Raw genomic sequence first — 13,544 nt, 5'->3', positions numbered from 1 at the left:
GTCGCGCCTGTCATCTCCGCCTTGCTGTGCATGCCGAGATGCAGCTCGTTGGCTTCTACGATCATCATCAGGAGCTGGCACCCTCCTTTCGTCTTATGGGAGTGAGTAAGAAAAGTTGTTTTTTGTGTCAAAGGTTTCTACTGAGCCATCCGTCCTCCTTCATCGTCTCTTCCTGTCACCACAAATTATATCTCGCATGGAGGCCGCCACCATCAACCAAGCCGAAAGCATACAAGCTATACAAGTCTATAGTCACCGATCTGTGTGAAACGATGGAGACAATAGCGCGACAGGATTTGCAAAATCGACTGGGTTGTCACAGGTCTATCCCATTGGATTCTACGGCTGGAGTGTCGCTATCGGGCTTGATGGACTACCCTCTTCCTAATCCCGAGGATGATTCTATTGTCGTATGCGGATCTTCTCCAACGAATCCTTCTGGGTTCGAGGAATACGAAGACACAGGAGCTTTTCTGAGGAACGCTGATACGAGTTCTTCTGAGAATTTAGTGCCGATATCAACCGAATCAGCTGGTGCCAACAGGAATCCATTTTCATCGCTTGTTTTCAACATTGTGCGCGCTGATAATTCCGACAGGCGGGACCTTGTTTCCGCAGAAGACATCACGGATACCTCACAGAAGCCTTGTTGGCGGATGTTAGTTGAAATTATAAGCGTTGGGGATCTTTTTGGTGTTTGCTTCGACGAGGACAAGGAGTTCATGCTTGTGCAAGACTGCCTGCGGGTTGGAAACGAGCGTCAATTTCATGCGTGTCTGCAATTTTTACGCAATTCGCAAATTCACAACGTGGATGTCACTATTTGGACCTATGCGTCACTCAAATCAAGTGGAGTAATTTCTACATAGTGTGTATTTACTGGCATTGAGCAATCCACCTGCAAGGAGCTGCGGAATACGTATAGCTCTAGTGACCAGCTCAACAACTTTCAAGGAGAATCCCGATGATCTTCGTTTCACTTCTCTAAATGCTTCCCAGTTGGAATCTTTGCCATGGATGATAAGTTTCTCGATCTCGAAATTCGATCACGCTAACTGTATGTTAAAACATACTATCACATCTTATTATGTTAAGAACTACGTTGTCTGTAGAATATCAACGAGGTATTCCGGATCAGGGGCCGTTCCAAATATAAGAGGGGGGAGGGGGGATTGGCTAAGAGCCGACCAAGCCGTTTAACAATTCTTTTTCAACAAGAGCCATTGTTATGGTCATGTCCAGTCGCTTGACGAAGCAAAGAGGAAGATCGTGATACACGGGCTGCCGGGGAAATCACGCCGTGAAAAAGTGGTGAAATCCATGTAATTCTATTGCAAAGAAATAGCAGATGGACATTTCGCTGCTGGCCACTTCTGCACCGCGTACCCCCTGGGTTCCGACGGGTTATTCCAACAATTATCTTTCACAAGAACTGCATTCTTTACCGGAAATCAAGGTGTGAACAGATTTAAGAACTCGTGTATGAGTATTATATGATAGAAAGTTTGCTTAGAAGAGATATCATGGCCTCGTCAACCACACACACCTGCCGCTCTTTCTCATCAACGTGAGGCAAGTAGAAGTCACAAGTTCCCCGCTGACAAACATAGTGAAGCCCACCGGATGGATTCCGTTCATGACCGGCAACTTGCATCCTACCGGGGTGTCCACAGTAGCAAACAGGATTGCTTGGGTGGCAACCTCGGCGGTCCGCGAAACAGGAGAACTTCTTGCAGGGGCAGCATATGTAGTACGGTCTCCCGGCATTGCCTTTGCGGTTGGACGACCTAGTGACACGCAAACTAGTAGGCGCTCCACACAACCGACAGACAGGTGTAGGGTTATCATCCCCTTCAAGGAGTGGAACTTGTCTACTCCTGGTCATATTGAATTTCGACTGGTAGAAGTGCCCGCATCGTTAGCTTGGGGGGGCAAAATGACAGAAGTCTGACCGTACATTAATATGAGATCCTAACTCTGATAACTGGGAAGGCGGATGAGGCGAGTAAGATACGATACGAAAGCAACCTGGTAGATGTGAGGGGAAGGAGGGGCGGGGGCTGTTCTTAAGTACTCTGTGGAACTATGAAATTCTGACTCAACATATCATGATTTCGATTGGATCTCACCAGTAGACTTTACTTTTCAAGTTAATTGAAACTTCGAGGCCATGCTTTCACATTTTGTTTCACCAACAGAGTCTACGTCTCCAAGTGATTCAAGTTTCGAAGCCAAATTTCAAAACTTAAGTAAGAACGAGGTCCTTACTAATATATTACAAGGATCCGCCCGGGTTTTCTACGGAAACCTGCGCTTACCACCAACCGATAATTCTCAGTTGTGAGTCTGAACAACGTCGTCTTGCGCGTAAGCAGGCGGGAGCGACCTGAATCGGTGTTACACCAAAGAGGACCATCAGCTCCGACGAAACCCAGCACGTTTATTGTAACCTTACTCATCCCCAAAGACTAGGTGATAGGAATGGAAAGCTGACAAGACATGGTGAGAGACGTGTTGCAAATCTTCGTTTGGCTCTTGGAATACGCGACGAGTCACTTGTTCGGTCCAACCCGCGGAAGTCAAAGCACAACTGTTACTCGAGGCCGTCACCGGAGTGTAACACAGCCAAAGAAACACAATCGCCTCGTTTCTGTAAAGATCGGGCTTGTAAATCCATCGGCGCTGTGATTGCCAACTTTAAGCTGGCTACCAAAACCGAAGATCGGGCAGGTACCCCCTGGTACATCCCGCCCGATCTTCTTACAACACGACCGCACCCCTGGGGGCGTCTGGGCTACGTACAGGCAACCGAGGGCTGGCTCATCCGTGATGTAACGAATCCAAACGGAGATGCTCGTGGGAATACGATGGCCTGGCTCGATGATGTGGCTCACGCTAGGGCACAGTTAAACCTTGCGAATACTGTGGCATGCCTCATTTTCAGAATGCTAGAGCTGAAAAGCAAGTCCAGAATCCAAGGAAAACAAATTGCTGCATCACTCAAGTTTGTGTTTGAAGTAGCTACGCAGCCCTCTGTCATAATGAAGCCGCAGGCAGTGAAGGACCAGGTTATGGGGCTTTTGAAGCGAACGAAGTCCACGACAGCAATGTTTGCAAATGCCCACGTGAGACCCCAAATGTCTCCGAACCCCACCCAGCGCTTCTCCCAAGGGAACTTGTTCATCTGTATGTTCCAAAGCCTTAAATATTTTGGCGACATGATGACAACGTCGAGCTCGTCAATCTCGAAATTATCAAAGAGAGCCTCAACCGGGGATATAATAACTGGGAGTTGAAGCAACCGCATAGCCAGGTCTCCTATAATACGACTTGGCTCAACTCTGAGCACTACTACGTCGTGGAGGAGTCTCTAGCTGAGTTGCCTAACATTACTGCCGAGGATGTTCGCCAGTTCAAGAAGCAGATGCTTTCACAGATGCACATCGAGACATTTGTGCATGGAAACCTCCACAAGGAGGATGCTCTGAAGATGACCGATATGATTGAGACGATTCTGAAGCGCCGCGTTCTGCCGCGACCTCATTGGCCCATTATTCGGTCCTTAGTTATCCCCCCCGGGTCGAATTATGTCTATAAGAAGACGTTGAAGGACCCCGCAAACGTAAATCATTGTGTTGAGGTATGCCTCTATGTTGGTGACAAGGTTGACCGTCTTGTTCGCGCCAAGACCAAGTTGTTCGACCAGATGTCTGATGAGCCAGCTTTCGATCAACTCCGAAACAAGGAGCAGCTCGGATACGTTGTTTTCAGCGGAGTGAGAGGCTTTACCACCATATACGGCTTCAACTTCATCATCCAGAGTGAGCGCACGTACTTGGAGTCGAGAATCGAAGCCTTCCTCAACTTGTTCTCGAATAACTTAGATTCGATGTCAGAGTCTGAATTTAAGGGCCATAAGCGTAGCTTGATCAACGAACTCCTCGAGAAGTTCGAGAACCTGGACGAGGAGAGCGAAAGTCATTGGCATCAGATCGTCAGCGGATATTATGACTTTGAGCAAGGTAAGCAGATGCATATTTAATCCCTTGTAGTAGCATGCTGACAATTCGCTCTATAGTGCAAAAGGACGCGGAGCACATTAGGGCGCTCACTAGGTATGCCTGGCTACTAGCAATTGAACAGCTGTGATTCAGGCACCTTCGGTGCACAGTCACAATCACGAGAGAAGCTGAGCCACTTACAAAATCCGCTTCAACAGATCACATTAGTTGAGTGATTTCATGTCTTTCGGCGAAGGCTTTTGCACTACATAAATTAGATTGCGCTACTAGAGAACAGTTAACTAATAATCAGTGAGGTCAATAACCTGGCGCCCGTCGGCCCTCTTGATTATCTTCCAACATTGACCATGTTCCGGTGAGTTGCCGCCATCATCATCGTATCTACGCTTTTCCCCATGTTTAGTCTCCTCAAGGCAGAGCATTGGAGACTGAATGGTGCCCTGTTCATCTTCCTCGTTCGTTAAGTCTATAATGTCCTTTTCTGAGGCAGTACCTTCGGGTGTTTGAGATATGCGGTAAAATAGTTGGCTTTCTGGAGGTTGAAGTTCCGGGTGACGACTCCACAGATCCTCCACCCAGGAGTCACACTCCCATTCAACCCAGAAGTCCGTTACACCAGTCCATTCCTTGTTGGGCCTTTTGTTATTCACAAATAAAACCTTTCCACTTTGGCTGTGAACAACTTTCGCAAAATCCTGTACAAGACGCTTGACTCCGGATGGAGTAAGACTCGTACCCATAATGAGAAGTATATCGAGGCGGCGGCCGAGATCTTCCTTGATACGTTCCACTTTTGGCTCAGGCAATGGGTCGCCTTCATCATAGAGAAGAATGTCAGGCCGAAGGAATCCGGGTTTACTGGTTCGGGTACGCGGTTCACGTCCGTTGAAAACCGTTCTGTTTTTACTCCTTGAAATGCATTTGGGACAGTCCAGGTCGATGCCCTCCATAGTTTTTAAATTTTCGACCATACTTGTCCCAATCCTGTAGGCGAAGGAGTAACTATCTCCTTCTTCATGCTTCAACCCCTGACAATATGAGTCACTCAATCACCTTGTCCGTCTCGCATTGAGCGAGGCTGACCATAGCCCGCAGATCCCTCCGGAAGCCCAAACCTTGCCAGATTGTCTTACCGATGTGGGATGCAACTTATTAAGCGTCAGAAAGAGTGAATCATGATGTTGGCGAAGGCGAAGGGCGCCCCAGACGCCCACCATTCATTATATCTTTCACACACCTCGTTACTTCACTTCCTCCATCTCCCAGCTTCCTGCCTTCTACCCATTGCCTATAGTACAAGCAACAAACAACATAGAAGCAAAAGCAGTCCAATATGGATCCAAACTGCTTCGATTTTAGGTCCAAGACGGTAAGATACCCTTTTAGTGAAATACCTTGTCCAATATCGCTTAACCTGGGTCAGGGACGCCGAATCTTCCCCATGTTGTGTCTGCCAGGGCACGAACATCGATTTAGCCATTCTGGTCTGGATATTACCAACAAATATGAGGGCAATTTTCCGGGTTCCGCAACAGAGATCGAAGACAACGTCACTATAAAGTATCGTTGGGATGACCCAAAATTCGCCGATGTAGAGTATATATTGAATCTACCTCTCTCTTGGTTTGACTTCTTTTTGGGGTTTTTTGTTGGTATGGGTGGGTATATTGTATATTGTTAGATGATATTTCGAGGATGAGGCTGGTTACTTAGACTGTATAGTCATGCTTGTCCATGCTACGGCTTTCATAATATATCAAAATACGAGAAAGAGGGATGCTCTTACAATTTCAACAGAAATTTAGGCCTATAACTAAAAGTCAGTAATCGTCTCATGTTAACTTCTCTTGGTCGAAAGTATACACAACTTAGCCTCTTTCCATCTGCTCATTATTCTCCCGACTCACCGACACCCAAGATCACAATTGCTATATAACTATGCCGGGCCATTCAGAGTATCCATCCAGTCCAGAGACGTTTGGGTCTCTGAAGAACACCTTAACGAGCTAGGTGAGACCATGCGCAAGATGATCCATAAGTTTCACCGAACTGATACATAGCAGTCAAAGGCGAATCTTCGACGGCAAATGCGTGTGACGTGATTAGGAGTTTCTATAAGAGGACCGGACACGGCCAGTACAAACTGTGGCTCCACAGCAAGGATTTGGAGAATATGTCCACTTCTTGAGCTGCGAACTTGATTATATTCTTTTGCAGATGTCTTCTGTAATATGAGGGATTCAACGACCACTAGGTAGCGTATACACGGGGGAGGTTATTCAAGGCAGAACAAATCAGGCTTACGGACGAGAATGGTCGATTTACCATATGTCCTACTATGATTCAACCTGTATGTCAATGTCTATGAAATGGATCACAACGTATTGGAATAAAAGATGTGGAACTTGCTGGAGGCCAGTGTAAACTTTTATTGTTTATGATTTTGGGGCAGAAAACGTGATGGCGAATTATAAGAAACAAACATACCGAAACTCGGCGCAAATCCCGAGGCAGACCCGCTTGTTTCGGCATCAATGTTTCGGCATCAATGTTTCGGCATCAATGTTTCGGCATCAATGTTTCGGCATCAATGTTTCGGCATCAATGTTTCGGCATCCGGGGCTGGGTTCGCCGTGCGGGGACCGGCGTGGCTTTTGTTTAAGTTGGGATCAGAAGGGGTACCCGAAAATAGGGTTTCACTAACGTTATTGCGGGAGACTGTCTACATGACTTCTACCTGGTTAAGTCGTTGCAGAAGAGTATGGGTTGAAGTCGTTGAAGATATATCCCATCTGGTTGCCCGTCACGTGGGCAGCCGGGGGCAGAACGGCCGCGGAAACACCTGAACACGGGATTCCGACAATGCTTGTTGATTGATCTTTGATGAAAAACATCTATTGAACTCAAGTAAGATTGAAATCGCAGCTGTGAAAATAAATACATCCCGTTCCATACCGTTACAATAGCTGGAGGGCGAAGTAAAACTTAGCCGACCAGTCACCCCACCTTCGCATGTGAAAGCACCTCAACCGCCATACATGATCTACCACCGGGCGGTTATCTTCCATATCATAAGCTTCACTTCTACTGTTCAGGCTAGTTATTGCACACAGTGATAGAGTCCGTACGTGAGGGCTTAATTAGACTAACTTTCGAATCCATGCCTCCTTTCCTCCCGTTCCTGCGGATGCCTATGAGCCCCTCGTGCCCTGATCTTGAGACATCCTTATACACCGTCAACACTTTGTTAGCTTGATGAACCCCTCAAACTTTGGGCCATATAGCCTACTGAGTTCAATTTCAGTTAGACGAGACCATTCTAATACCTTTTCCGATGCCAACTTCAGACACTCGTTACTTCCTAACCCACTGCGGTCAGTATTGTACAAAACAGTCAACTGTTTTCTACTGCCTCTAATCGTTTTCCACAGGTTTTTCTGCAACCCAAAGAGAACATCTGTGATGCGAGAGTTGACTGTAGTCTTTACAGGGTCATTGTCGCTGATAACAAGATATTTCCCCTGACCTTTACCAGGTGAAACAACGATAGCTGCACAGCAGTGCCAGTCGTCATCGTCCCACTGGCTCCCTCTGCCGACCCAGTTACTTGCCGGACTGCTACAAAAAACTACCCAGCAATGCTTCCCGTCGTGTGTCGCCTTTTCGAACATAGTCAAGACGGGAGACCAAACACGTCGGGAAGCAATGAATGAAGCCTTCCGTGCTTGTGTCGCGGACACCGATACGACATATTTTTTAGCCGGCACACCAACTGGACCCTTCCCCATACCTCTCATTGTGCGTACCTTTCAATCAGTCATGGGGAAAGAAGCAAAAAGACAGTGTCTAGAGAAAATAGGGAAGCTGCCAGATGCAGTTGTCACGTGTGTCGGCACTGGGGCAAACGCCGCGGGACTTTTCCCCCCGTTCCTGAACGACACCGCAGTCAGGCTTGTTGGTGTCGAGGCAGGCGGAAAGAGTCTCCAAAGCTCTTGTCACAGCGCCACCTTCTCAATGGGAAGTCGAGGCGTCTTCCAGGGTGCCATGACTTATGTGCTGCAAGACAAGCATGGTCAAATCGAACGAAGCCATTCCGTCGCGGCCGGTCTGGATCATCCGGCAGTCGGTCCTGAACTGAGTTCTTGGAAGGATTCTGGGCGCGTTGAAATCATTACTGCAACAGATGAGGAGGCAATAGATAGCTTCCGTTTATTAAGTCGACTTGAAGGCATTATTCCGGCATTAGAGTCTGCACACGCCATTCATGGTGCAGTGCAATTGACCAAGTCGATGGGAGGTAATAAGCATGTGGTGGTCTGCATTGGAGGAAACGGCGACAAAGATATCCCTCTCTTCGGTAGTTTTATTGTCTAGTAATGAAGAATACCCCGAACGTCAATAGTAACCCTCGTTTATTCGCGACTTGAGAATACGTTGTGCAATCTTTCAATGACTTGAGCTTCCCCTTCAAAGAACTGTGTAGTCTTCTGTTACGGAATCAGGCCCTACTCTCTTGCTTAGCATACTAAATACATGCACTAGCTCTCGATACCACTATGTCTTGCTAGAGACAAGCGTGTTGATCTGAAGTTAATGCCACCTTGGTGCGTGTGATTAGTGACTGATCGGAGATGTTTCGTCACCAACCGATGCACCTTATGATACGCCTCGAGAGACTTTGATGACTTTAATATGAACCCGCTGTACTGCAGCTTAGCCCTTTTTAATATATAGCTAACACAAGGTCCAGCATATCATTCTCCATATAAGGTAGAGTGCAAGTCAAACGTGTAATACTTATAGACATACTGTACAGGAGTTCAAAAGATCGAAGACTTATTGCTATGAGATATGTAGTAGAATGTATTCTATGCGTACAACAAGTGCCTATTTGACAGGCCTTTCGCGGCGGCGGATGAAAATCCTGGCTTCCGAGTTGACACAAGCGACGCTGGAGGCGTCGGCTTCTCTACTCATGTGTCTCTAATAAAGGGTTTTACAGCTTGCGGCCCCAAACGCTCTTCAGTCGAAAAAAGGGGTGCGTTCGCATCGAATCCATTTCTTTTTGTAGCCTGGAGCTATAATCCTTGATTTGGCTATACGTCCAACCATTCGAAGTGCATGGCCATAGCAAACAGCCCAACATGTCCGTTTGCATCATTGTTTCTGCGTACTTACCTAACTTCTTTTTCTCTTCGGTTTGCGGCCACGCGCCAATTGGTATCTGGGCACAATCTTAGAGCTGCTTCCGCCAAATATCGTATCGGACTGCTTACCTCGCATTCGAACACCTCTAAGTTTTGGAAACCTGCCTGGTTCATAGCATTTACTTGGACATTCTGCGGCACAACAGAAAATGTTTGGCCAGATGTTGAGCCGTATCTCTCGAATATATTGTACCAGCCGGACCAGGCGCTCTCTTCATTAACTGTACCGTCGCTGCTCTCGACCAAGAACGATGGCTCTGAGCTCTCAAGAATACCGCCTGGTTTCAGGCAATCAAAGGCTTGCTTCATGATGTATTCCCAATCTTTAATAGACCCTGTGAGAAACCTCATGTGGATGTAGTCGAAAGAATTTGGCTGGAATGTCCATGGTTCGTTGAAGTCGTCAATCTCGCTGGGAGGCTAGTCAGCTTGCAACGTACGTTAAACAAGGGCTGTCGGTCCAGCTTACAAAAGTACGTTCGGCGGTACTTCTTCCGGCATAATCGGAGACATATCGATTCCAGTCACGACAGAACTGCGGTACGCCTCGCTGACGTCTCTTAGGTATTTCATTAGCAGAGCGGCAGCATTAATGATTAACAGAAACGTCCTTACACAACCCAAGCGCCACTGCCTGTTCCGACATCCAATATCGCCTGCGATTGGATCAGCTCTGAAGCGTTAGCCTGGATTGGAAACGAACATACCTGGGCATCGTCTCGGATATGAGCACGGAAATGTTTTTGGTCAAAGGCTTCGTAGCATATGCCGTGCCTAGCAAAATGCTTAGTGACACAATCTGCTGCTTCTGTTCTCTCCAGCATACCACCAACTCATAAAATCTCTTTGAGGTTCGTCGTTTGGAGCCCTAAAGAAAGAATAAGCCTACGCCTGTTTGTACCTTCCAGCCCACAAATACCAGTATTTAGACTTGAACCGATCGCTATGGTAACGTCTATCGAACACATATGCAAATTCTTTGACGGAAGGCGACAGGGATTTCGTTTCGGACAGGGTGTTTTCATCCTCATCCAACCCTGAGTCGATTTCGTCATGCTGTGGTTCTGCCTGATTAGAAGTTCCGTCAGATTGCTGCGGAGGTGTGACATATTGATGGCTAACGTCAAGAATTGCCTCATGGGCAAGTTCGGGTGCAAAATCGGTGTTCATAGTTTCTAGGCCCTCTACGTTCATTGGGTGAGTCGGGTTCGTGTTGAAGGGATGCCGAATCTACAGAAAAGAAGGGAAGATGCGATGGCCCGAGGTGAATGTCGGCCACCTCGAAACAAGCTGATCTTTTATACACAACCAGCTGTGGCGCAGAGGCCGACCTGATTTCCCGCTGAACCTTACTTTTTATGGATACCAAAGTAATAATAGTATTCGTCTGGTTGTATTGCATCGAGTGACGGAAGAGAGCACCAGGGCACCTTGTTGCAAGTCCAACCAGCCCAATCATGTCGTTGTTCGCCGTTGACATGTAGCTTGAGTCATGCCTGTTCTAGACACCGACCCTGGGTATTTTTTATCTATGGTGTGCCATTATCGTAGTCCTTGTTGTCTACCCGACTAGGTATCCTTACGAGTGGTGGAATTTGAGCGGGTAGAGTGGTTGACGGTTCTTCGAAGTACTCTCCCTGCTGTTCAGCCAGAACTGGACGCCTGGTCGCTCCAAAGTTCTTGCCCCTCCTAGAGTTCATTAGCTTTCCACAACTTACGATATTGCCAACCGCCATGTTCAAAGCCGGCTGGGCAATTCTTGCTTTCATTTCCGCTCAAGCCGTCAGCATATCCGCGAACGCCCAGTGTCGTTCAGGATATCGCAATGCTGTTTATTTTACAAACTGGTACATCTATAATTGCTGCGACAGAAAATAACTACTCACGGATAGAAGGTCTATATACGCTCGGGACTACCATCCTCAGGATCTTCCTGTAGAGAAGACCAGTCTTCTCCTCTATGCATTTGCTAACGTGCAGAGCGACGGCTTGGTGTTAGTACGGAGAACCATTTTAGTCAAAGGCTTCTTACTATCGTTACAAACAGGCTCCCTTCTGATTCTTTTGCGGACCTTGGGGCGCTATATGACGGCGATTGTAACTATTCAACCACCCAGACGATCTTTGCGGACCACTAATGGCTCCTAGCAAGGGAAAAATGCGAGAACGACGTTTGCGGATGCGTGAAACAGCTATACCTCCTTAAAAAAGCCAATCGAAAGCTTAAGGTGCTTCTCAGCATCGGCGGGGCGACGTATTCAAGCAACTTTTCTGCGGCAGCTGCTACCGAATCAAAGAGAGCCCTCTTTGCACGAAGTGCCGTCGCCCTGATGAAAGACTGGGGGTTTGACGGACTTGACATTGATTGGGAATATCCTGTTAACGAAAAGGAGGCGCAAGACTTCGTTCTATTGTTGGAAAAAGTACGGTCCGAGATGGATTCATACGCAAGCCAGTATGCGCCTGGCTACCATTTTCTCCTAACGATATCGTCACCTGCTGGGCCGTCGAATTACAATATTTTGCCACTCAGTACGATATCAGATACTGTTGACAATTTCAACCTGATGGCCTACGACTATTCCGGTCCATGGAGCACGATGACGGGACATCAAGCCAATTTGCACTCAAGTCCCATCAAGCCTAACTCGACAACCTTCTCTACAGATGTCGCCGTCAAGGACTATATATCCATAGGAGTGCTGTCTACCAAGATTACTCTCGGCATGCCCCTGTACGGCAGAGCATTTCAGCAGACTGGTGGGCTTTGCCAGGCCTACTATGGCGTGGGCACCGGGTCGTGGGGGCAAGGCGTGTGGGACGTCAAGGTCCTGCCACGACCCGGGGCGATGGAACATCACGACACAGCAGTTGGTGCCAGCTACAGCTACAACACCGAAGCTCAGGAGTTGGTATCGCATGATAGCCCGTCAGTGACCAGACAGAAGGTTGCGTATATTGTTGAGAACGTTTTGGGTGGGAGTATGTTCTGGGAGGCGTCCGCCGACCGAGGAGACGAGGCAGGACTTATCCACGCCAGCTTCAACGCTTTGGGAGGGGCCGCGAACGTAGACTGTTCTGAAAACCTGCTGTATTATCCCGACAGTCGATATGCGACTATCCGCAATGGATGAGATACAACCAAGTCAATGTTCTTGGATTTCAGTGTTTTTGAAAGTCGGCGAACATCACCATGGGGTAGTATGCAGGCTAGTCTAACCATTACTTTTGTACCAGAGAAGTCAAAGCTCATCTACCTCTCTATTTCTCTACCGTCTTTACTGTCGAATCTAGCAATGCCGCATGAAACATGAATAAGACTAAAAACTTCATTATAGCAGTAATGATGCTATGCAATGACCAAATACACCAAAGCTTGTGGGACGTATCGCCGGGGAGCATGCAAGTTCTGGCTGCAGCATAGTCTTCTTCACTTATCCGCTCGAGCACCCATTTGAGATTCGGGCTTTAACTACTGCAACGGAGATAGGGGGAGCGACTGGTTTTGCGGTCCTTCAGAGGCAAGGTCCAGCACTGTACAGCATGTAAGTAAATGAACGGCATTCATGCACTGTAGGTAGTGCCAGGAGCTGCTGTGCCAAAGCCAATCGGATATTAAAATTATCCCCAGGTGCTTCGAATCTCAGTGTATGGTGACTTCCTTTACCATAACATGAAGTCAACAAGCACTCAGCCACGCTTTGTGTCTGGATATGGATTGGGTACTTATGCAACGCCTCTCAACGGCGGTTAACCCGTTTTAAAACTGCAATTAAAATCATCTTATCCTAACCCCGACCCTTTTTTCTCCGAATATTCTGCCATCTGTGATGAAATCTCGCCGTAGCATCAATAGGCAAGACCCAAGGGGGGTTGAGTTGGTTAAAGTTGATTTGTGGACACCAAAAAATAGCTGAAGATGGTATGTAACTGCCCTCTGCGATATGCGCCTTTATTTCTCTGGGCAGACAGCCAGTAGAGGTGCAACCTCAACATCGTGTGACACTCTGGCCCTATCAAGGCTGGGCCACCAACACAGGGTAATGCAATAGACAACATCATCTCTTCTTCTGGCATGGCATTTGCCCACCCATTAACTCTTCTTACTACGACATGGCAGAACAACAGGCAGCTTGTTGTTACGTACCTTTTGCCGACTTACACATGGTTAGAAAAACCCCTCCAGTGTCAAGCCAGAGTCGCTACCACTGCTTCACCACGACAGCTGCTAGTCCTCAATATATCTGTCGACCAAGTCAATCTCTCGCGAAACGCCTTTGCCGTTTATCCAAAGAGAGGATGATACTAGGACCTG

General features: G+C 47.5%; 4 protein-coding genes across 4 annotated transcripts, besides 1 other annotated feature; 2 read left to right on the top strand and 2 right to left on the bottom strand.

Annotated features, from left to right (window-relative positions):
• Nucleotides 1-2,593: 2,593 nt before the first annotated feature.
• Nucleotides 2,594-2,677: a sequence feature (Short protein (CTRU02_215562, KAL0929396.1) was converted to a misc_feature.).
• A 364-nt stretch (nt 2,678-3,041) lies between these two features.
• Nucleotides 3,042-4,486, top strand: CTRU02_215561 (a-pheromone processing metallopeptidase ste23; the record flags this gene model as incomplete). The annotated part of the gene is made up of 5 exons (XM_070206497.1): nt 3,042-3,125; nt 3,314-4,022; nt 4,079-4,115; nt 4,315-4,377; nt 4,426-4,486. 5 exons carry the CDS (start codon nt 3,042-3,044, stop codon nt 4,484-4,486), a joined length of 954 nt encoding a protein of 317 aa, XP_070059797.1.
• A 2,772-nt stretch (nt 4,487-7,258) lies between these two features.
• On the bottom strand, nt 7,259-7,693 carry CTRU02_215560 (uncharacterized protein; the record flags this gene model as incomplete). The annotated part of the gene is made up of 1 exon (XM_036723747.1): nt 7,259-7,693. One exon carries the CDS (start codon nt 7,691-7,693, stop codon nt 7,259-7,261), a length of 435 nt encoding a protein of 144 aa, XP_036584430.1.
• A 1,197-nt stretch (nt 7,694-8,890) lies between these two features.
• Nucleotides 8,891-10,399, bottom strand: CTRU02_215559 (uncharacterized protein; the record flags this gene model as incomplete). The annotated part of the gene is made up of 8 exons (XM_070206496.1): nt 8,891-8,991; nt 9,201-9,246; nt 9,299-9,641; nt 9,699-9,788; nt 9,845-9,885; nt 9,937-10,003; nt 10,056-10,097; nt 10,149-10,399. The coding sequence occupies 8 exons, from the start codon at nt 10,397-10,399 to the stop codon at nt 8,891-8,893; spliced, it is 981 nt and encodes a 326-aa protein (XP_070059796.1).
• Nucleotides 10,400-10,963: 564 nt separating this feature from the next.
• On the top strand, nt 10,964-12,363 carry CTRU02_215558 (endochitinase; the record flags this gene model as incomplete). The annotated part of the gene is made up of 4 exons (XM_036723750.1): nt 10,964-11,076; nt 11,125-11,223; nt 11,277-11,326; nt 11,378-12,363. The coding sequence occupies 4 exons, from the start codon at nt 10,964-10,966 to the stop codon at nt 12,361-12,363; spliced, it is 1,248 nt and encodes a 415-aa protein (XP_036584433.1).
• Between the last annotated feature and the right edge of the window lie 1,181 nt (nt 12,364-13,544).

Source organism: Colletotrichum truncatum (genome assembly GCF_014235925.2).
Source record: "Colletotrichum truncatum strain CMES1059 chromosome Unknown Contig_0017, whole genome shotgun sequence".
Classification (NCBI taxonomy): domain Eukaryota; kingdom Fungi; phylum Ascomycota; class Sordariomycetes; order Glomerellales; family Glomerellaceae; genus Colletotrichum; species Colletotrichum truncatum.
The sequence above is the reverse complement of the archived record's forward strand: the minus strand, read 5'-3'. Positions and strand labels throughout refer to the sequence as shown.